A 21,475-nucleotide genomic window follows, 5' to 3' on the forward strand; every position below is an offset into this window, starting at 1 on the left:
ACACTGGAACATTAGCGGGAATGAAAATGGAGCCCCACAAACACCTGTGAATATTTTGTAATATAAAAATGTCAGCTATCCCCATAGATCTTCATCTTATCATGTGAGAACTATCAGGAACACTGTAAATGGAAGTGTAAAAATATGGAGGAGTTGGGACTTTGATTGAGAGACATGACCATGACAGTGTAGGTGGAATAACTATCACATTTATTACATACATAATAGTATACAAATAGCATAAAATTGCTGTACAAAATAAGACATATGGTATATACACAGCTGGAGTAGTATAAGAGAGTACATAATCCCCAGAACAGCCTCAAAGGAACCAGCATAACAAATGACAACCCTAGGAGTATTTGAGTAAAATCATAGCATCCATAAACTGACGCGTTTCGTGGCCTAATGCCGCCACTGCTTCAGAGTAGATGTATGATCCATATATGGTAGCCGTGGCTAGGACTGGTAATGGAGGCGGAGAGGACCCAGGTGTCTCCCCCGGGAGCTGAGGACGCTAAAGGTCCGCGGCAAGAGCAGAAGTAGCCACACAAAGGGAAAATTTGTGGAGTGAAGGAACAGGAAAAATGTTCCTGCCGTTCCTGCGGCTCCCTCGAATTATGCACTGACGTGACGCTGGGCGCTCTGGGTTTGGCGGCTCTGGCGGATGAGAGGCACACCTTTCTCTACTCCAATCCTTGATACATGATACCATCAAGAATTTTTCCTGTTCCTTCTACTCCACAAATTTTCCCTTTGTGTGGCTACTTCTGCTCTTGCCGCGGACCTTTAGCGTCCTCAGCTCCCGGGGGAGACACCTGGGTCCTCTCCGCCTCCATTACCAGTCGTAGCCACGGCTACCATATATGGATCATACATCTACTCTGAAGAAGTGGCGGCATTAGGCCACGAAACGCGTCAGTTTATGGATGCTATGATTTTACTCAAATACTCCTAGGGTTGTCATTTGTTATGCTGGTTCCTTTGAGGCTGTTCTGGGGATTATGTACTCTCTTATACTACTCCAGCTGTGTATATACCATATGTCTTATTTTGTACAGCAATTTTATGCTATTTGTATACTATTATGTATGTAATAAATGTGATAGTTATTCCACCTACCCTGTCATGGTCATGTCTCTCAATCAAAGTCCCAACTCCTCCATATTTTTACATATGAATTTAGGGATGGAGTCGTATGGCCAGCCCCACCATGCGTCTCATTTAAAGTCCCGCCCTCCTTCCCCCCTTGTTCCTGTAAATGGAAGTAAACCTGAAAGCCCATTGCCTGAAAGATAATTTTTATGAAGTCAGTGATACTCATAACCGGTAATAGCTACAATAACTTCTACAAACCACTGCCATACTCATTTAATTTTCTTTAAAATAAAGCTTTTGTTATGAACTAGGAGCAATAAATGAATGGAGTACATAAAACACTGCCACCAAATGAAAACCTTGCATCTAAATTAGCAGCACCACCCACATTAAAGAATTCAGCTACTATGCAATTCCTATGTCTAATAGATTTTACTAATCTATGAGAATTAAAGGTCCTTTCACAAAGGCTTTCCAATAGGGTCTGCCTGTCAGTTTCAGGCGGACCTGATTGGATGCTTTATGTACCCTATGGAGCAGCGGATGTCAGCGGTGACATGTCCGGTGACACCCGCTGCTATCCGATCTGATCCTGTCCATGAAATCCAGACGGATGGAAACCCTATTTTCCATCCGTCTGGAGGATCAGATAGGATTGGATGAAAACGGACAGGCAGTCTGTTTTCATCCGGTTTTCCATAGAGGAGAGCAGGGCTCTGACAGGTCTGTCTCAGCACAGTGAGTGGAGATGGACCTGTCATCCGTCTGCTCAGTGGGGATCAGCGTATCAATCCCCACTGAGCAAATCAGAGTCCCCTGGGCAGTAAGACCATGTGAAGGGACCCTACATATAAATTTTGTATTTCTTAAATGTACCAGCCCTACCTGACCCCACATTTTAAAGATCTTCATTATGTGGCTTTCTACAAGCCCCACAGCCTACCTGCAATACGTTCCTTGATCATATCATGCAAGAAAAACATGATAGTCATTCTTTCTTATAGAAAGGCTTCTACCATAAGTCCCAATAGTACTAAAGATGTAAAGGCCGTTCACTTAAAGTGGAATGTAACCTGAAGTTGGGCAGCAGAGTGCTTACATGGTTAGCACTTCATTTTAGCATCAATAGGGTTGTTAATTCAAATCCCAACCATGGCAATGGTTTTGCATGTACTCCCTGTGCCTACATGTGCCTCTTCTTTGTAAATCCACTTTAAAGTGAATGTTCGTAAATAAGCTGTGTGCATTGTATTATGCCTTCTTCTTCAAGTTTCAGTAAACTACAGTAAACACAGGTTCATGTTTTACATGAATTCACTCTGATTAGGTAAACAGACTATTTTCCTTTAGTAGATCAACCCCATAATATTAGAATTGTACAGAAGGCAGTAGCAGTGGCAATAGATATAGCAACGTTTGCATGGGGTCTCTCTTCTTCTATGGCCTGTTTCACACGGGCTTCAGTTTGTATGATAGCAGTGTGAACAGCAAGCTTTGACAAAGCATTTGCAGAGCTTTCAGCAGGCTTTGTTAAGGCTTTTAAAGTACCATTCAATTTGTAAATGTTGAACACAGAACTTAAGAGGAGTGTTAATTGCCACTTTGTGCAAGCTGATAGCAGGCTTCAGCAAGCTTTCAACTAGTTTCAAAAAGTTCTGAAGCCTGCTAGCAGCTTGTTTAAAGTGGCGATCAACACTCTCATTAGGATCTATGTTCAACATTTACAAACTGGAGCTGAATGGTAATTTAAGGCTGGGTTCACCTCTGTGCGGATCGGCTCACGGCAGGGTTTGGATGTGGCCCTGTTCACAGTTTCAGGTCCAATTTCAGGTTAAATTTTTGGCTGAATTCAGACCTGAAACGGACCAGAAGATGCACAGTACTCTTGTGCAATTCGCTCTGCAGCTGTCCCGAAGTTGTGTGAATTGGCTCCATTGAGAGGCAGTCACAGGCTCCTGAAATGCGAATCGGATGCGGGGAAATCCGCATCCAGTTCGCAATAGTGTGAACCCAGCCTAAAAGCTTAAGTAAAGCTTGCTAAAAGCTCTGGAAATGCTTTGTCAATGCATGCTGTGTACACTGCTCTTAAAAAGGCTGAAGCCCTTGTGAAACAGACCTACCTCTCACCCCTTTTTTTTCTCCCCTGTAACAACTGACCCCTTTCCCCCACTCCTTTTTTCTCCTCCTGCCTCTACCTCTCACTTCTTCTTTCTCTTACTTGGAGACAGTTGGCAAGGGAATAGTGCGTGTGCAGTACTGGCATTAGTGAGGGTCCTGTATAGTTTAGGAAATCTCTTTATCTAGGTCTTCACTGAGTCTTGCAGCAGAACACCTAACTGTACCCACTGAAAGAAAAAAAAAAAGAAAAATATGTTTATATCTGCACCTTGATTGTATCAAAGAGACTGCACTGACCAATAATATGGAGTCAGTGGAACCTGAAATCACTCCCTAGACTCAAGGAGCTTATATAAATGTAACATCCTTTCACTTCATTCTCAGTGTAATGAACACCATAAATAGCATACAGGGTACTGTGTACAGCTGGATCAATTCTCCACGTCTCGCAGGACCTCTACCAGACATCATCTCAAAACTGAGTGTGTTATGCTCTAATACAGCCACAGAAACTGTAACTCTTGCAGAGCTGAATCAGAATGCTGACCTTCTCAGATATTTTTATTTTTATCATTAATTCTGATGTACATATTTTTAGCTTTAACAGAAAAACCTGAGCCCATACAAAATCGATGTAGTTTACATGATTTGATTGGCTAAGGAAATATCTGAGTAGGTCAGTGATTTCAGACTGCTGAACTAAATTCAGAATAAGATATATGGGCTACAGCTGCTAGACTATAGAGTAAGAAGGATTACAAGAAAATGGGATTTTTGACTGACCGTGAAATCCATTTCTCTGGTTTTCATTGACAGACACAGCTCCTCATCTTCTTGACCGTTGGGTTATACTGCCCCCTACAGGAGTAGGACACTAGGTAGGAATAAGCTTGACTACGCCCATGGGGCAGTACCAGGGGGTATACTCACTCTCAGCTATAGGCATTCAGTTTTGTTACAACCAGTGTCAGAAGAAAACCAACTCCACAGAGGGGTGGGTGCTGTGTCCGTCAGTGAACATCAGAGAAATGGACTTTACAGCCATTTTCTCTTTTGTTCTTTGGTGGACACAGTTCCTTATCTTCTTGACCACTGGGACGCCCGAAAGCAGTGTCAAACATGAGGAGTGGGAACAGCAAGAAAAAATTCCCAAGGCTAAATTATTGCCAACCAGGTAACCTGGAGCTCAACCATAAACAACTGGAGCTCACCTGAAAAAAAACAATACACCCTCAAAGAGGACCAGGTCCTCTAAACAGCAGCCTGCAAAACCTTGCGGCAAAAAGAAGTATCCGCAGATGCCAACACATCCACCTTATAAAACTTTGTGAAAGTGTGCACAGACGACCAGGTGGCCACCTTGCAAACCTGATGACGGAAGGCCCAGGAGGCACTAATCGCCCGAGTAGAGTACATCTTAACAGGGAAAGGAGGAACCTGACCCTTAATTGAATAAGCCTGAATCACCGTCTGTCTGATCTATCTGGAAATGGTCACAGCAGAAGCAGCTAACACTATTCAAGGGCCATATATGAGTACAAATAGTGAGTCTGACTTACGGAAAGACTCTGTAGCTGCCAGGTACACCCTGTTTGCCTTAACCACATCTAGGGAATGCAAGGCAATTTCCTTGGGATGTTTAGGCCTGGGACATAGGGAAGGCAACGCAATGTCTTCATTCAAATGGAAATCAGAGACGACCTTTGGAAGGAACAACGGACAGGGAGGTAGAACCACCTTATCTCTGTAAACCACCAGGTAAGGTGAACAACAAGAAAACGCCGCCAGCTCCAACACGCTGCACAGAGAAGTAATAGCCACCAAAAAGGCCACCTTTTGGGACAAGGTAAGCAGGGGAACCTCCTGAACAATTTCAAAGGGAGGTTTCCGAAGAACTGACAGCACCAAATTGAGGTCCCACGGTGGCAATGGCGACTGCACTGGAGGAGCCAAGTGTCGAACTCCCTAGATAAAGGTGTGCACCAAAAAATGTGTGTCCAATGGACGTTGAAAGAAAACCTCTAAGGCTGAAACCTGGCCTTTGATGGTACTTAAAGCCAGGCTCTGCTCAACCCCACGTTGGAGGAAAGCCAATATCACAGCCACCAAAAAGGAGCGAGGGTGAACCCCAATAGACTCAACACCACACAATGTCCGTCTTTCAAGTACGATGGTAGATCTTCCTAGAGGTAGATTTTCTAGTCTTTAACAGTGTAGGAATCACAGATTCAGACAAACCTCTATCCTTCAGCACCTGGCTTTCAACAGCCAAGCCGTTAAAGCCAGCGACTGTAAAGCAGGATGGCAGATTGGCCCTGGTGACAGCAGATCTTCCCTGAGAGAAAGTCTCCAAGAAGCATCGGTGACCAGCCATACCAGATTAGCATACCAAGACCGGCGAGGCCAGTCTGGAGCCACTAGAATCACTTCTGCCTCAATCCTGTGCAGGAGACTTGGCAGAAGTTTGAGAGGGATGAAGGCGTAAATCAGACAATACTGGCTCCAAGGAGCCACTAAGGCATCTGTGGCATCGGCTAGAGGATGCTGAGACCGTGCCACAAACCTCTGTACCTACCTGTTGAGATGAGAGGTCAACAGGTCCACCTCAGGAGCACCCCACCGGAGATACAACTGATTAAACACCTCTGGATGAAGCGACCATTCCCCCCTGGTTCAACGCTTGTCTGAGATAATCCGCTTGCCAATTCTCCACCCCTGGAATGTGTACAGGAGAGAGGGCTGGAAAGAATCGTTCTGCCCACCTTAGAATACTGGCTACCTTCAAAGCCGCCAGGGCACTTCTTGTGCCCCATAGGTGATTGACAGGTTATGGCTGTGGCATTGCCTGATTGAATGCGTACCGGACACCCCTGAAGACAAATTGTCCAATGATCCAGACAAAGTCTGATCGCTCGGAGTTCTGGGTACATTGATTTGGCAGCCTGGACTCTGGAAGAGTCCAGAACCCCTGAGCACAATCTAAGCCAAGGATACCTCCCCATCCGGACAAGCTGGCATCCATGGTAACAACTGTCCAGTACAGGGGGAGAAAGGATTTTCCCTATCAAAGTGCCGAAGAACTAAGCCACCAGATCAGGAACCCTCTTGTACCCTGGCTCAACAGGATCAGATTGTATAGAGACTGAGGATTCTTGTCCCATTTCACCAGGATCTCTCTTTGCAGGAATTTTGTCTGGAACTGTGCAAACGGAACTGCCTCAAAAGGTAGACACCATCAGGCCCAACACTCGCATGCAAGCCTGGAGAGATGACCTTCTGCTGGACAACAAAAGCTGGATTGCCTCCTGCAATTTCTGGAGTTTTTCCAAAGGAAGAAACACTCTGGCTGAAGCTGAATCCAGAGTCAGACCCAGATAGTCCAGTCCTGTGGACGAAACCAGAGCAGACTTCTGAAGGTTCAGAATCCAACCAAACTCCTTCAGAGTTCGCAGAGTAATCTCCAAGTTGTCCAACAGAGCAGTCAGGGACTCAGCTCGCAGAATATTGTCCAGGTACCCCAGTACCAGGATCCTCCACTGATGCAACAATGCTAGTACCGGGGCCAACACTTTCGTGAAGATCCGAATAGCAGAGGCGAGACCAAAGGGTAACGCCACAAACTGATAATGCTCCTTGCCCACGGCAAAGCGGAGGAAGCGCTGGTGACCGGCACATATTGGAATGTGAAGGTAGGCATCTTTGATGTCGATAGAAGCGAGAAAATCCCCCTGATGTAGGGATGCCACTACCGAGCGAATAGACTCTATTCGGAACTTCTGTACCCGCACAAAGCAGTTTAGCGCCTTGACGTCCAGAATTGAACTTACCTTGCCTTCCTTCCTGGGAACTTTAAACAGGTTTGAGTAAATCTCCTGAAAATGTTTCAGAACCCCTTGAAGTAACAAGTCTTGCACCACCCTAAAGAGACCCCGTAAACGATCTGTGGAAAAGCGCAGGTTGGAAGGGAAGAGCCTTTCTGGATGATAAGACCAAACTCGATCTTGTAGCCGGACCGAATGACTTTGTGGACCCACTTGTCTGTTACCAGGGAGGTCCACAGATCCGGAAACCAGCTAAGACATCTCCCCACCCCACATACAGGTGAGGGCGCCCCTTCATGCAGAAGAAACCTTGTCCGCGGGTCTGGAAGAGCCCGCTCGTGACTTTCCAGACCAAGTCCTCCTGGAACCTCCGGTGGAGACTCTGAAGGGCTTAGATCCCTTGTTTTGAGACCCTGATGAACAAAAAGGTCTCTTATGAGCCGAGAAGAAAGGCCCCTTTCTGCAACAGGACTCCTCCCCTTGGAAGCTTGCAGAAGAAGAGTACTCTTCCCCACTGTGAGGCCCCCTAATGATGTCATCTAAGAAAGCTCCAAACAGGCAAATCCCCCACAAATGGGAGATTAGATAAGGCCTTCTTAGAAGTCTGATTTGCAGACCAGTCTGATTTGCATTCCAGCCAGATAATACACCGAAGGACCACTGCGGAGACAGACAGTCTGGAAATCAAGGGAGCCCCATCCAAAGAGGCATCGCAGACAAGGTCAGAGTTTGAGACACCAGGGCAATAGTAAATACTGGTCTAAATGCTGAACCAGCCACAGTGAACATATGGCAGGTCAGAGCCTCCGACCTCCTATCAGCCGGATCTTTAAAGGCTGGGGACTCCTCAACCGGAATTAAGGTGGCTTTTATTTAACCTGGAAACCGGTGAGTCCAGTACAGGTGGGACAGTCTACTTTTTAAGCAGGGAATCCTCATAAGGATATCACATCGCAAAATAGCCCGTTTTCCCAGGACAAAATCCACCTTGGACACTAAGGACTCCAGGGCCACGGTCAGTGCAGTCAGGGATTGGTGGGACCCGGAGGGCCCTGCAGCCTCTGAGAGGGGATCAGGTGGGGAAATGTGCTCCAGGGACTCCATTAGAGAAGAGGAGGACCCACACAAAAAAAAGTGTATAACACTGCTAGGGACACCCCCACCATGCTGGCAGTACCACAGGGTCCAGCACAGAGCACTACCACTGCTATAGCATAGAGGGAGAAAAAAAAATAATCACCACCACCGATCAGGCACTTACAGCACCAGGCAAACTGCAGAGATGGATGGATGGGACCCGGAGGACTCCAGAGCCCCAGAAAAGGTATCAGGTGGGGAGATGTGCTTCAAATACTCCATGAGTAACCAGGGGGCCTCCACAAAAAGGTTTAAAACACTGCTAAGGTACAACCCTCACCGCTATAGCAGCACCACCCGGTTAACAGTCATAGAGCACCAATCGATCCTCAGCAGAGAGGGAGAGGACCCCACCACACTCACCACTCCGCAGAAACCAGGCACCCCAGCCACCAGGAGAATCTGCACTGCATTAATGGCAATCAGGAAGAGAAAGATCCAGGCGCCAGCACTAGGGGATGAGGAGGGGCTCCCACCGCTGAAATAACCATCATATAACTTTAAAAACATTGCCGCCACTATTTTCAATGTGAAAAACCACAATTAAATGTTACCTGTACCTTTATTTTCACATGTTGCTTCGACCAGTAAGTCTGTTATTTTTCAATTTCCTTTAACAGACCAAGTTGTCAAGCAAAAGTGGCAGTTGAAGGTTGGGACAAATCATTTACCACTGACAGGGGTGCTTACAATGATTAGCTTTTGTTCATTCATGTAAATTCTTTATCCCAAATAAAAAAAAAACTGTTGCTGTAACTGCACAAAGTGGTAGCCGGAGTTTGACTTCTACGTGGTTGTAGCAAGCAACTACTGTGCATGCAAAAGGAGGAAGCGGAGGTCTGTGAGAATTCCCCAGTGATGTATCTGCAAGGGGTTTTTTGGGTTAAGGTGGATAGGGGTGTGAAGTCTGGTGGAGAAAATGAAGGAATTATAAAGGAAAGGTGATTATGGGGGGGGGGGGGGGCAGTCTGGGGAAAAAGTGCAGATTGGCAATCCCCTCTATCTTCCTAAACCCCCTGATATGTGGTAAATTAGGGTGTGTGTGACCAGCAGTGCAGGTATTCTGTGCATTAAACAGAGATAACAGTAATGGGGAGCAGAAAGTTTAGTTATTCACCCAGGGCTTATGTCTACTCTTTGTAAAGATGGCATGGGGTCCAGAAATGTAAGTATTTCTCTTCCTGTTTTGCTCACTTCAGCTATGGTTGATTTTTTCATTATCTGGTGAATCACTCCCTTTTTATTAGGAGGTTCCTTTTTTCACATTGCAGACATTCACATTTTTGTAGCATTGAAAGGGCATATTAGAAGTTAGTTCTTGTCTTTCCACTACAACAGAAAACGAAACAATGAACGGACCTCCTTCTGGATCTTATGGGTACAGTCAATATGCTAAAGATGATTCCTACCTAAATTTTTTTATATCCTAGCTAAGGCCCCTGCAGAATACATGTCTACATCTTTAAGAAAACAGGCACCATTTGTGCAACCTTGCTTTGGCAGAGACCAAATCCTAGGATCACTCAGGAAAAAAAAATTACCAACACACTGTGGGCTTAGCTTTTCCACATTTTTATACTTAGCCTCATAACTAGCACATATCAATGACTAGCATACTCCGACTAATGCATGCCTCCCAACTGAAACCACCATAGGGACCTCTTATAAATCCCTACATAACCCAGTATAAAGAAGTAAAGTACCTCCCTTTCCAGGGACAACCATGTTAAATACCTCCTTCTCCATATTTCTCTATATATGAAAAAAAATTTTTAGGGAACAATGGCCAATTTCACCTCATAACCTTGTACGGTCAATCCCTTCCTTGCCAGAACTCCTGTCTGTTCCAGGCATACAGAGCTTCTTATAGTATAACATTTCTTTGTCACTTTACTCCCCTCAAAAAACGTGTCATTATTTCAAATGCTGGAAAAATTTGGTCTACCCTCTAAGTTACCATTTCACTATTTATCAACTTCGGCTTGCAGCTGAGGTCAAATTCAATTAACCCCATACCTCTAAACTAGTCTCCACATATTATTCAACCCTCAGAACTACCTCTAGGACCAGATACCAACAGATCCAAACTAAGTGGTCCACTCCACTACCCCAGCTCACTAATCAAGTTTGTTTGGCATTTAAAGTGATACTAAACCCAAAACCAAAAATGTAATACATTGCAGTTTACTAATTATTACATGTGATGGCTGAAATTCATTTTTTTTAGGCCTTTTCCCATGGTGATCTGGTCAGTAACACACCTTCTGTTTTACAGTGCCCCTACTCTGAAAGAATGAGCAAACGGGGCACCTTTGGACAGCTGCATTGTCAGTCTGGGTGGAGAGTAGTGGAAGATGGACTAGCAATATTTGAATACATTAACAAAGTGAGGCCAAACTCCAGAAAACACTTTAAAAGCAGTTACAGCAAACAGGAGCACTGGGCTGTGGAGGGGCTGGCTCAGACTCTCAGCAACATGCTGAGAGGCTGAGCCAGCTGCCAGTCCAGGCATCTCGGTGGATCGTGACTGGAAAGTCAGGATCTTTCCAGAGCCTGGACCGGCTAAGTGAGGTCAGCCAACAGAAGATTTTACCTCACTGTCGGCGGAAAAATGGGCCACAGGAGTGCCAAACGAACTGCACTAATGTGATCCATAGGAGAAGTAGAGCCAATATAGTTTTGGCTATGCAGTGCAGGACAACTGCACTACAAGGGAGGATTTTTTACTTTCCCTTCAGTTGGACTTTAACTGCAGAGACCCCTTGATTGAGAGTAGGAGGTGTGGTATCTTTCCACATGACTAGTATCTAGGATTTTGTTACATTAAACCAATGGGAAATATAAAATGTTAATACTGTTTCTTTGGGAGCAAGCCAAGGTGCAAAAGACAGGCCGTGGGGTTTTCACCAAAGGTAATCCCTGTAAGTGTGGTGATTAGGTTCTGTTTTTTCTTCCAGTAGGGTTGTAGTAAAAGACAGGACCAAAAAGTCTGTGATAGGGAACCCCTTAGCCTGGGGACACCTCTAACAGTCATTGGATTGAAGATAACAATCCAGGAAAAAAAAAATATTATATAAATGGTGACTGTAGCAAGTTGGATAAGCTCTGAGGAGGGGGGCTTGTCTCCCGAAACGTGTCAGTTTCCAACTACAGTGATTTGGATATCCCCGATGCTGTAGTTGTGATTAGATATGCTTTTAATCTTCTCATGTTTGTTAGTATGTTTTTGGCTTTTTAATATATTTAAATTTGTGTTAAAGGTAATGCACTAGGCGTTTGCACCCTCCTTTGTTTCTGTTTTTTTAGTGATTTAGAGTTTCCCAGCTCAAGGAGAGCAGCATCGCTAGAAACATTATTAGGTATCGGAGTGAGCGTTGAGGCTTGTTTGGTTTTTAACAATCCTGGAGCCTGCTGGAGACGGAAGACCTGTATGCAAACTACATGATGTAGTATTTTTTCTCCTAAAAGTTTAGTTCAGATTGTTCCATTTGTTTGAGAAAATGGGGGCAGAAGTCATCTGAAGGGGTCACAAAGTGTTGTATATGGCCAATAGGGCATGTCTGAGCAGGTCAAGAGCTTGAGAGATGTCTTTGAATGTGCTTAATGGGGGATGGTCCAACAGTCAGAGTGAAGTGAAGTATGGGATTTCAAAATAACTATATATACTCACCTAGGTGGATGTAGCATTAGTGTGAGACTGCATCTGTCTCCAAATGCCTTTAAAACCAAGAACTCAGTGATCAAAGACCACTGATTGCTCAGTTCTCGGTCTTCAGTAAGCAGAGAGGGCATGCTGAGAGGTTGAGCCAGGCGCTAGCCAGGCATCTGGGTGTATCCCAGCATTAAAGTTGGGATCCCTCTAAAGACTGGCCTGGCTGACTAATGACGGCCAACAGCGATGTACCTGTAGTACACTTCCTCTGATTCTCTACAGCATTTCTAACAGTGGTGCAACAGCTCAGGAAAATTTAGCACATGCATCGTGGAAAAAGCCTCTGACATTCAGAGACTTTGGAATACACAATGAAGCGATTATACTTCCAGATTCTGACAACGCTTGGGGGATCAGCCATTTTAAAAGAGGCTAATCCTTGTTGTCGGCCCAGTGGAGAACATAATAAATTAATAATGGGAACAGCAGCATCAACAGGTAAAAGTACATATACTGTAAGATTGTGAAAATGAAATCTACTGTCAATACACATGTTCTGAGAAGCTTTCAAAGGACAGTTTGTCATTTTAGGCTGGAGAGACACTTTAAGAGTGCCCAGCACCCCATTTGTACTTTTAAACATATTAGCCTCTCTAGATAAAAAGCCAAATTGCTAGTCAAGAAGTGCTGTATAACAGCGAAACTAGAGCAAAATTATAATCTCTTAGCAATCATTTACAATTAAATAATACTCACTCAAGCACATCTCTGTTGAACTGCTTTTGCCTGTTGCCCAGAAATTCTCCAATCATTTGTCGGCTGAGTCCTTTTCTCTGCAGGAGGAAGTGAGCCACTCCAACTGGGGTGTCGGGTACAAAGCCTCGTTCAATGAGATACTGAACCCCTTTTTCTGGTTTCCTGAGAGAACAAACCAAGCCAAGGTCATTACTGAAAAGGAGGATTTTCTATTTCATACCACATATCCTCATTTCCTACAAACTGTTATGTTATTTTATACAACATGTATATCTAGTATCTATCAAAATGTCCTTCACCAAAAACAGCTTAGTACACATATGGAATACCTAAAAGAGAGATGGTTTACCTAACAAAGAATTTGTATTCCACCCAATCCTGAGATTGACATAGGCCATCTATACCACACAGCCATATCTGGCAGGAAAGACAACCTATTTGGTCTCTGCTGCAGTTCAGCAACACTTACATTTTTCCTCTCCACTTATAGCCTGTGACTGGACAGTGAAAGGAAAAGCAGCACACTGATGAGCTCATGCCTCAGTCACTATGTTCTTCCTATCAGCATGCTATTGCACTGCAGCATAAGTGATTGGCTTCTTGTGCGGCTTCTCCCTCCCTAGTCGAAGCTCTGCTGTGCAGGGAATGGAAATTCTGGTGCTTACACCAATTGCATTCTAAGAAGGTATCAATTAATACCATGCTGCATTAGCTTGTGTCTTTTATATCTGCCTGGAATTCAGCTTTAAAGCTAGCCTCGAATTTGCCAATTAGAGCAATCCAACTAGCCAAAACAAAATCACCCACATTTTTTTCTGCAGAGCTGTGAAGCTGGTTGAACTCGATTGACTTTTGTCTTTTTTTTTTTTTTTTACCTATATATGTAACTATATATACATCCTCCCTATGTAGAAGAAGCTGGCTACTCATGTGGTTTGACGTCATTGTATGAAATCCCTTGAGGAATGACCCATTGATAAGTACTTCTTATATCTAAAACAGCAAGACTATGGAGCAAACATACACAGATTCCAGAAGCAGAAAAAGTTAATGTTTGTAGCTGTGCAGGGTGTTTTATGGGTCACAGTTAACTGGTGTAATGAATATTCTGCATTGAATGATTGCAACTGACCAGTCCTTAGATGTGCTGATTGCATTATTTTTCTTTTTTTAATTTTTTTAACCTTTTTTACCATTTAGTTTAATTTTGGGTTTCTTCCAGTAACAGCTCCAGTCCTACTATGACAATGCTCAGTCACCCTTCTGGATCAGGAAAAAGGAAAGAAAACCGAACAATGGAACCCTACCCTTTTCTAATTATTTTTACAGAGACACATGGCTCTTTAGTCCTTAAAGATAGCGAAGAACAATGTAAACAACAACAGTCAGCTAAAGTAGAGAGTACAGGAAAGTATCAGCTCACAAGATTTAGCTTTGATTTTATGAAACAGCTATAAGAAAATGCTTTATATTTTGCTTTATATTTTAAATATTATATTTAACAAGTCAAAAGGGACAAATACACGGTGTGGCCATTCACCTTGTATTTAATCCATTTCTCTTCTCAGCTTGAGGAAAGAAATACAAATATTAATAAACAGGCTACCCTCCAAGAGTTTTATACATGGTGAAGAGCTCCAATGTGTAAAGGCCTTCTACATCATGGTCATCATGGTCATCCCAGTAGCCCAGTACTGTGGCGTAACAATGCTAGCACAGGGGCCAACACTTTCGTGAAGACCCGAGGAGCAGAGGCAAGACCAAAGGGTGACGCCACAAACTGATAATGCTCCTCTCCCATGGCAAAGCGGAGGAAGCGATAGATACCAACATTTATTGGAATGTGAAGGTAAGTGTCTTTGATCTCGATGGGAGGCCAGAAAATCCCCCTGATGTAGGGAAGCCACCACCATGTGAATGGACTCCATTCTGAACTTCTGCACCCGCATAAAGCAGTTCAGCGCCTTGAAGTCCAGAATTGGACGCACCTTGACTTCATTCCTGGGGACTGTAAACAGGTTTGAGTAAAACCCCTGAAAACGTCCTGAAGTCGGAATCATCACCCTTTAAGTAAAAGGTCTTGCACCGCCCCAAAAAGAGCCTGTAAGCGGACTGGAACAGTCGCACGTTTGAAGGAAGAACCTTACCGGAGGGTAAGAACCTTACTGTGTCCTCCAGCTTTAAGTCTCAAGTACAGATACAATCAGTTCGTCCACCAGCGCAGTTGCCGGAGTGGAGGAACCCTACTCACTATCTGAGGACTCGGGGTGCGTGGTGGCAGACCCAGCAGGGTGACCCACGTCTGCGGTGGCCGAATCAGATTCAGGATCGGATGAGACAGCTGAGACAGTGGAAGGCAGGGGGCGCTTTATGCCAGCCCATCGCCCAAAAGCCACCTCCACCTGTGATACAAAGAACTCCAGGACCGCTGTCAGTGCATCGATGGATGGATGGGACTCGGAGAGCCCCGCAGCCCCAGAGAGGGGATCAGGTGGGGAGATGTGCTCCAAAGACTCCATGAGTCACCAGGGGGACCCCACAAAAAAGTGTAAAACACTGCTAATGGACAACCCCCACTGCTCTGGCAGCATCAACCAGTTGCCAGTCACAGGGCACCAATCGTCCTGAAGCAGAGAGGGAGAGGATCCCACCAGACTCACCGTTCTGCAGAAACCTGGTACTGCAGCCACCAGGAGAATCTGCACTGCACAAGCAGTGATCAGGAAACAAAAGGATCCAGGAGTCAGCACCAGGGGGTGAGGAGGGGCTCCCACCGCTGAAAGTGCCGCTCAGAAGGCTCCACAGACATGTCCGCCGCTGTTTTCTATGGCAGACCACTGCAAAATGGCTGCCGGACAACATAAACATGGCCGCCATGCATTGCAGCACAAGGCTATAACAAAATGGCAGCACCACAAGGCTCCCATGGACTCATGAGGGATCCCTAGGCCTCAAGGGCAGGCCCAGGCAGGACAGGGGCCCTGGCAGGAGCCCCCACCAGGTACAGCCCCCCCTGCACAGCCAATAACCCGGCGGTGCCCCACCACCACCCTCATTGCCATCATAGCACCCTGCCCCCACCCCAGGAGGTGGACCAGACCACCCACACAGCCCCAACAAAAGTGAAGGGGAGTGGGATGGGGGGACAGATGAAGGGGGTTGCATGACTGGAAGGAGGGCAACCCGGGGGTCCGATCGTCTCATGGAGGGGCTTATGTCCACCCCAAAACCCTCCAAGGGGAGAGGTGAGAAAGCTACTCACCATACCAGGAACTAGGTGGGCACCACTCCAGACAGAACCCCTTGCCATCGAAATGGGGGGGCTGTCAGCCAGGAATGCTGCGACTTGGGCCGAGACCCGGTCGTATGCGACCTCGGGCATTTAACTCGCAGGCCAGCCCTTGTCCGGTGGGGCTATGTCGTGGCTGACCTAGCATGGAGCTGAGGTCTGCACGCGCTCGCTGGCCAGAATAGTGTGATCACTGGATCTAGATTATCCAGCCTGTCGCCAAGTCCAGCAGTTGATTGTAGATCTCACGGCAAAAACCAGGAGAAAATATAAATCTAAAAGAGAAAATTTTGTCAGGACCAGAGATCCCAGCAAGGAACAAGGTCCTTACTCCTGACAAGGCAGAAAACAATGGAGTACCTATAGGAGAGAGAGGGAGTAAAACCTGCTTGAAACAAACAAGTTCGCTGACACAGGCCCAAAAGGTAGCCAACTGTCATTTGCAAACTTATTTCCCTAAACTGCGCTCACTGCTAGAAAATATAAAATGGGATAGAACCCTGGGAACAAAGAACACGGAGGAAAAATGGGAGTGCTTCAAGAGCATACTTAACAAGGGGGTGGGCCAGTGCATTCCACAGGGAAATAAATTTAAAAGAGCAAAACTAAACCCTGGGTGGCTAAACTCCAACATAAAAATGTATATTAGAGCTAAAGAAAAGGCCTTCAAAAAATACAAGACTGGGGGGTCAGTGGCAGCATTTAAGCATTATAAAGAGTGTAATAAGAAATGTAAAGATGAAATCAGGGCGGCTAAAATAGAACACGAGAGACATATAGCGGAGGAGAGTAAAAAGAACCCCAAGAAGTTCTTTAAGTATATAAACAGTAAGAAAGCGAGGCCAGAACACATTGGCCCAATAAAAGATGATAAAGGAAAAATGGCCACTGAGGACAGAGAAAAGGCGGAAGTGTTAAATAATTTCTTTTCTTCAGTCTTCACAAAGGAGTCGGGGGGCTACACGAACCCAGCTTGTAAGGCCGAACTAAATAATACACCTCAGGAAGTGCCGCCATGGCTAACAGAAGATAGACTTAGAGCTAAACTAGAGAAGCTTAACATAAATAAATCCCCGGGACCGGATGGCTTGCACCCGAGGGTTCTTAAAGAGCTCAGCCAGGTGATTGCTAGACCATTATTCTTGATCTTTAAGGATAGTTTACAGACGGGTATGGTGCCAGCTGATTGGAAAAAAGCCAACGTGGTACCAATATTTAAAAAGGGGCCGAGATATATCACGGGTAACTATAGGCCGATCAGCCTAACATCTGTAGTCTGCAAAATATTGGAGGGGATGTTAAGGGACCACATACAAGACTTTAGTAATGAAAACGGTATTATAAGTATTAATCAGCACGGATTCATGAAAAATCGTTCGTGCCAAACCAATCTATTAACCTTCTATGATGAAGTGAGCTGCCACCTAGATAAGGGTAAGCCTGTGGATGTGGTGTATCTGGACTTTGCAAAGGCCTTCGACACCGTTCCCCACAAACGCTTACTGTACAAACTAAGGAAGATAGGTATGGACCATAAGGTGAGTACCTGGATAGAGAACTGGCTCCAGGGGAGAGTACAGAGGGTGGTGATTAATGGGGAGTACTCGGATTGGGCGGTTGTGGAAAGTGGGGTCCCCCAGGGTTCTGTCCTGGGACCAATCCTGTTTAATTTATTCATAAATGATCTGGAGGAGGGGATATCGAGTACAATCTCAGTATTTGCAGATGATACTAAATTAGGCATGCCAATATCTTCTATGCAGGATGTGGAAACCTTGCAAGCGGACCTGAACAAAATAACGGAGTGGGCAACTACATGGCAGATGAGATTTAATGTTGAAAAATGTAAAGTAATGCACTTGGGGGCCAGAAACCAGAAAGCAAGCTACTCGCTAGGGGGGGAACCTCTGGGTCAGTCTAGGATGGAAAAGGACTTAGGGGTACTGGTAGACAACAGGCTTGGCAGTGGCATGCAATGCCAGGCCGCCGCAAGCAAAGCCAACAGAATACTGGGATGTATAAAAAAGGGGATTCACTCCAGAAATAAAGAGATTATTCTCCCGCTCTACAAGACTCTGGTCCGGCCACATCTGGAGTATGCTGTCCAGTTCTGGGCACCGGTCCTCAGAAAGGATGTGCTGGAACTGGAGAAAGTCCAGAGAAGGGCAACAAAAATAATTAGGGGGATGGAGGACATCAGCTATGAAGAAAGACTACAAGCCCTGAACTTATTCTCTCTGGAGAAGAGACGATTGAGGGGGGATATGATATCAATGTACAAATACTGTACTGGCGACCCGAGCATAAGGAACAAACTATTCAGAGAAAGGAGATACAATAAGACACGTGGCCACTCACTAAAACTAGAGGAAAGGCGGTTTAACCTTAAAGTGCGTAAGGGGTTCTTCACTGTAAGAGCGGTAAGGATGTGGAATTCTCTTCCACAAGCAGTCGTATCAGCAGGGAGCATTGATAGTTTCAAAAAACTGTTAGATGGACACCTTAAAGACCACAACATACAGGGGTATACAATGTACGGCTAAAAGCAAACACACACACACATCATAGGTTGAACTGGATGGACTGATGTCTTTTTTCAACCTCACTAACTATGTAACTATGTAACCAGGTTTAAAAAACACGAGTATCTTTTGGCAAAATAACCCATATAGAGCGTTATTTTACAAGTGTTTAGCGAGTTTTTTTTTCTGCCAGAATACTCCTCTCAAAAACGCAAACCAGAAGGATTTTTTTCTGTCTCTAAATGCTGAGCTTAAAATATGCCTCTAAACGTCCTTATGCACATGGATTCATAGGATAACATCGAGCAAGCTGCTCAATGTTCTCCTATATATCCACGTACATTAGGATGTTTTGCTTGTAGAAGCCCTACATTCAAAACGCAAAACTCCTGTACAAGCAGCGTTTTTTTTAAGTCCAATGTGCATGTACTCTAAAAAGCAGATTTAACCAATCCTCTTTTCTGTCCTAGGCCGCATTTAGAGGTGTGGCTACCACTGCTGCACCTCTGAGAAGCGATCCACGATGGATCTAATTTCAGAGGCGCTTGATAGGTGATAAGGCAATATGTCACCTCCCCATCACCTGTTTTAAACCCATAAATGCTGCACTAGAGCGTCACAACCATGCGCATTACAGACAGTTGCAGGGTGGTTGCAGCGTTGCCATATTCACTTGAGTACTGAATTCACCCTCTCTATTTGTCATGTTTAGTGTTATCGCTGAAAGTGAACCAAAACAGGAATAAAGGGGAAATCTTCCAACCGGGACACTAGTTCTGGTAACCCTAAAGAAAACCAGTTTCCCTCACTTTAGAGGGTTGGACAGGAATCCAGGGTAAATCTCCCCAGTTGCACACAGGTGGTATAGAAAACTGACAGGGGTTGGAATTCTACGTTACTCGATCTAAAATGAAAATGAAAATATTTGCCTTGAGTTCTAATTTATTTCCTCATGGCTCCTAATATAGGGATATGGCAAGGTTGTATATACTGTACATATTTTGTGCTGTCCTTCCTACCATTTCATAATGTTGGGAGGCATGCCCTGCACACGGTAAACACAACAACTCTGTGGACTCTACACACACATCATGTCAATTGAATACATTGTTTAGCAGGAGGCATTCTGTAAAATACTGTACATAGTCTGCAGGCTGAAATTACTATATATAAGTGATAAATATATATGTACAAAGTGGTGAAAATCACATACCTGCCTTACAGGCCAAACAAGTATGAAATATGCAAGCGTCTGCAAATATAATACATTTCCTTAGAGCCGGCCTAAACAAATCTATGTACTATACAATGCAAGGGCAGTACTGTATAGTAGTTTTTCAAAATATCATTATTAAAAAAAAAACGTATTTATACTGTACATAAAGGTTCACTTTAATTACTGTGAACAAGAGGATGCCCGCTTAATCTTCCACACAGGTATATGGTCAAGACAAAGGATATCCTTGCAGTATAATAATATCTAGACACTGAATGACAACTGAGCTTATCACACTTTAGGTTGCTCATACACACAAGATGACACTTGGGTTATATGAATATTTTTAATGATCTCATGTCTATACAGTGAACCAGAACGCCTCCGGCCTTCTGCTCTCAGGGGAATGTCAACTGGACAGGTTGGCTGCTTCCTTTCTATTTTATCCTGTGAAATTAGTGATTTTTTACAGTGTTTGCCTGCATGGCCACCAAAATCACACAAATTAGGATTTTTTCACTCACCATAAAATCCTTTTCTTGGAATTTGAGGAGCACAGAGAGTCTTTCACTTTCAGGTTTTATTACTGCCTACAGGAGGATTGGATAAACATTGGCAAGCAAAAAAAAATGTAGGCCACTCCAGGATACACTCTCTTACTACCATGATGCCTCAGTTTAGAAACAAAGCAGCACTGAGAGTATGATCATAGACACAGAGAGGTGGAACCTGTATCCATCAATGGACTCCATGGTAGAAATTCTACAGTGAGTACATAAATTCTATTTTCTTTCTCGTCTATTGAGGGACAAAGGAATTCTTTCTCTTTTGGGACGTCCAAATAGCAGTCCAACTGAAGCATGGGTTAAACAGCAAACAAACACTAACCAGTAAAAGAAAGAACAACACAGATTTGGGCATTGCTTGCAGCTTAAAGAGTTGCTTTAAGAAACCTACAAGCTGGCATTAGCTAAGGCCTCAACATTCACCTGATAAAACTTCTGTGAACAGAAGACCAAGTGTCAGCCTTGCAAATCTGGGAAACAGTTGCTTGATGCCGAAAAGAAGTACTCACAGATGTAGTAGAGTGCTCCTCTACAGTAATGGACCTGATCCTTGAAACCATAAGCTTGGATGGTGGTCTGCCTTAACCCATTAGAGATGGTGGAAGGCGAAGGAAGAACCCTTCCAGGGGCCATCCAGGATAACAAAAAGAGAATCAGTCTTTCTGAAAAAAGCAGTAGCTGAAATATTCTCAGAGCTTGAACCACATCCAGAAAATAGAAGGAAATTCCCTTTCAGCGAAGTGAAGGCAGACAGAGGAACAGAAGAATGATGTCCTGATTTAGGTGAAAGGCAGAAACTACCTTATGTATGAAGGAAGTTGTGGGCCTCAGAACAAATATGTACCAATCCAAAAGCAGAAAGAATATTGTCGCCAGTTCAGATACTAACCTTGCAGAGGTGATTGCAACAAGGAATACCACCTTGTGGCCAATAGTAGAGAGGGGAATGTCTCTGATATGTTCACATGATGGTTTCTAAAGCGCAAAGTAAATACCAGCCCTGGCCACAAGTTTTGAGAATGACACCAATTCTAGTTTTCGCAAAGTTTGCTGCTTCAGTGTTTTTAGATCTTTTCAGATGTTGCTATGGTATACAGAAGTATAATTTCAAGCATTTCATAACTGTCAAAGACTTATTGACAACTACATTACGTTTATGCAAAGAGTCAATATTTTTAGTGCTGACCCTTCTGTATTAAGACCTATGCAATTCTCCCTGGCATGCTGTCAATCAAATTCTGGACCACATCCTGACTGATGGCAGCCCATTCTTGCATAATCAATGCTTAGATTTTGTCAG

The 21,475-nt window shown here is 44.5% G+C and overlaps 1 protein-coding gene across 11 annotated transcripts in view; it reads right to left on the reverse strand.

The window, feature by feature from the left end:
* Window positions 1–21,475, reverse strand: part of IQSEC1 (IQ motif and Sec7 domain ArfGEF 1) — a 1,344,709-nt gene that overhangs the window by 100,341 nt on the left and 1,222,893 nt on the right. For all 11 annotated transcript variants that reach the window (XM_082266155.1, XM_082266158.1, XM_082266162.1 and 8 more), the window contains one exon: window positions 12,583–12,744. In XM_082266155.1, coding sequence (XP_082122281.1) covers window positions 12,583–12,744 — 162 coding nt within the window. The remainder of the gene's footprint in view (window positions 1–12,582; window positions 12,745–21,475) is intronic.

Source organism: Pelophylax lessonae, assembly GCF_965119305.1.
Source record: "Pelophylax lessonae genome assembly, chromosome: 8".
Classification (NCBI taxonomy): Eukaryota; Metazoa; Chordata; class Amphibia; order Anura; family Ranidae; genus Pelophylax; species Pelophylax lessonae.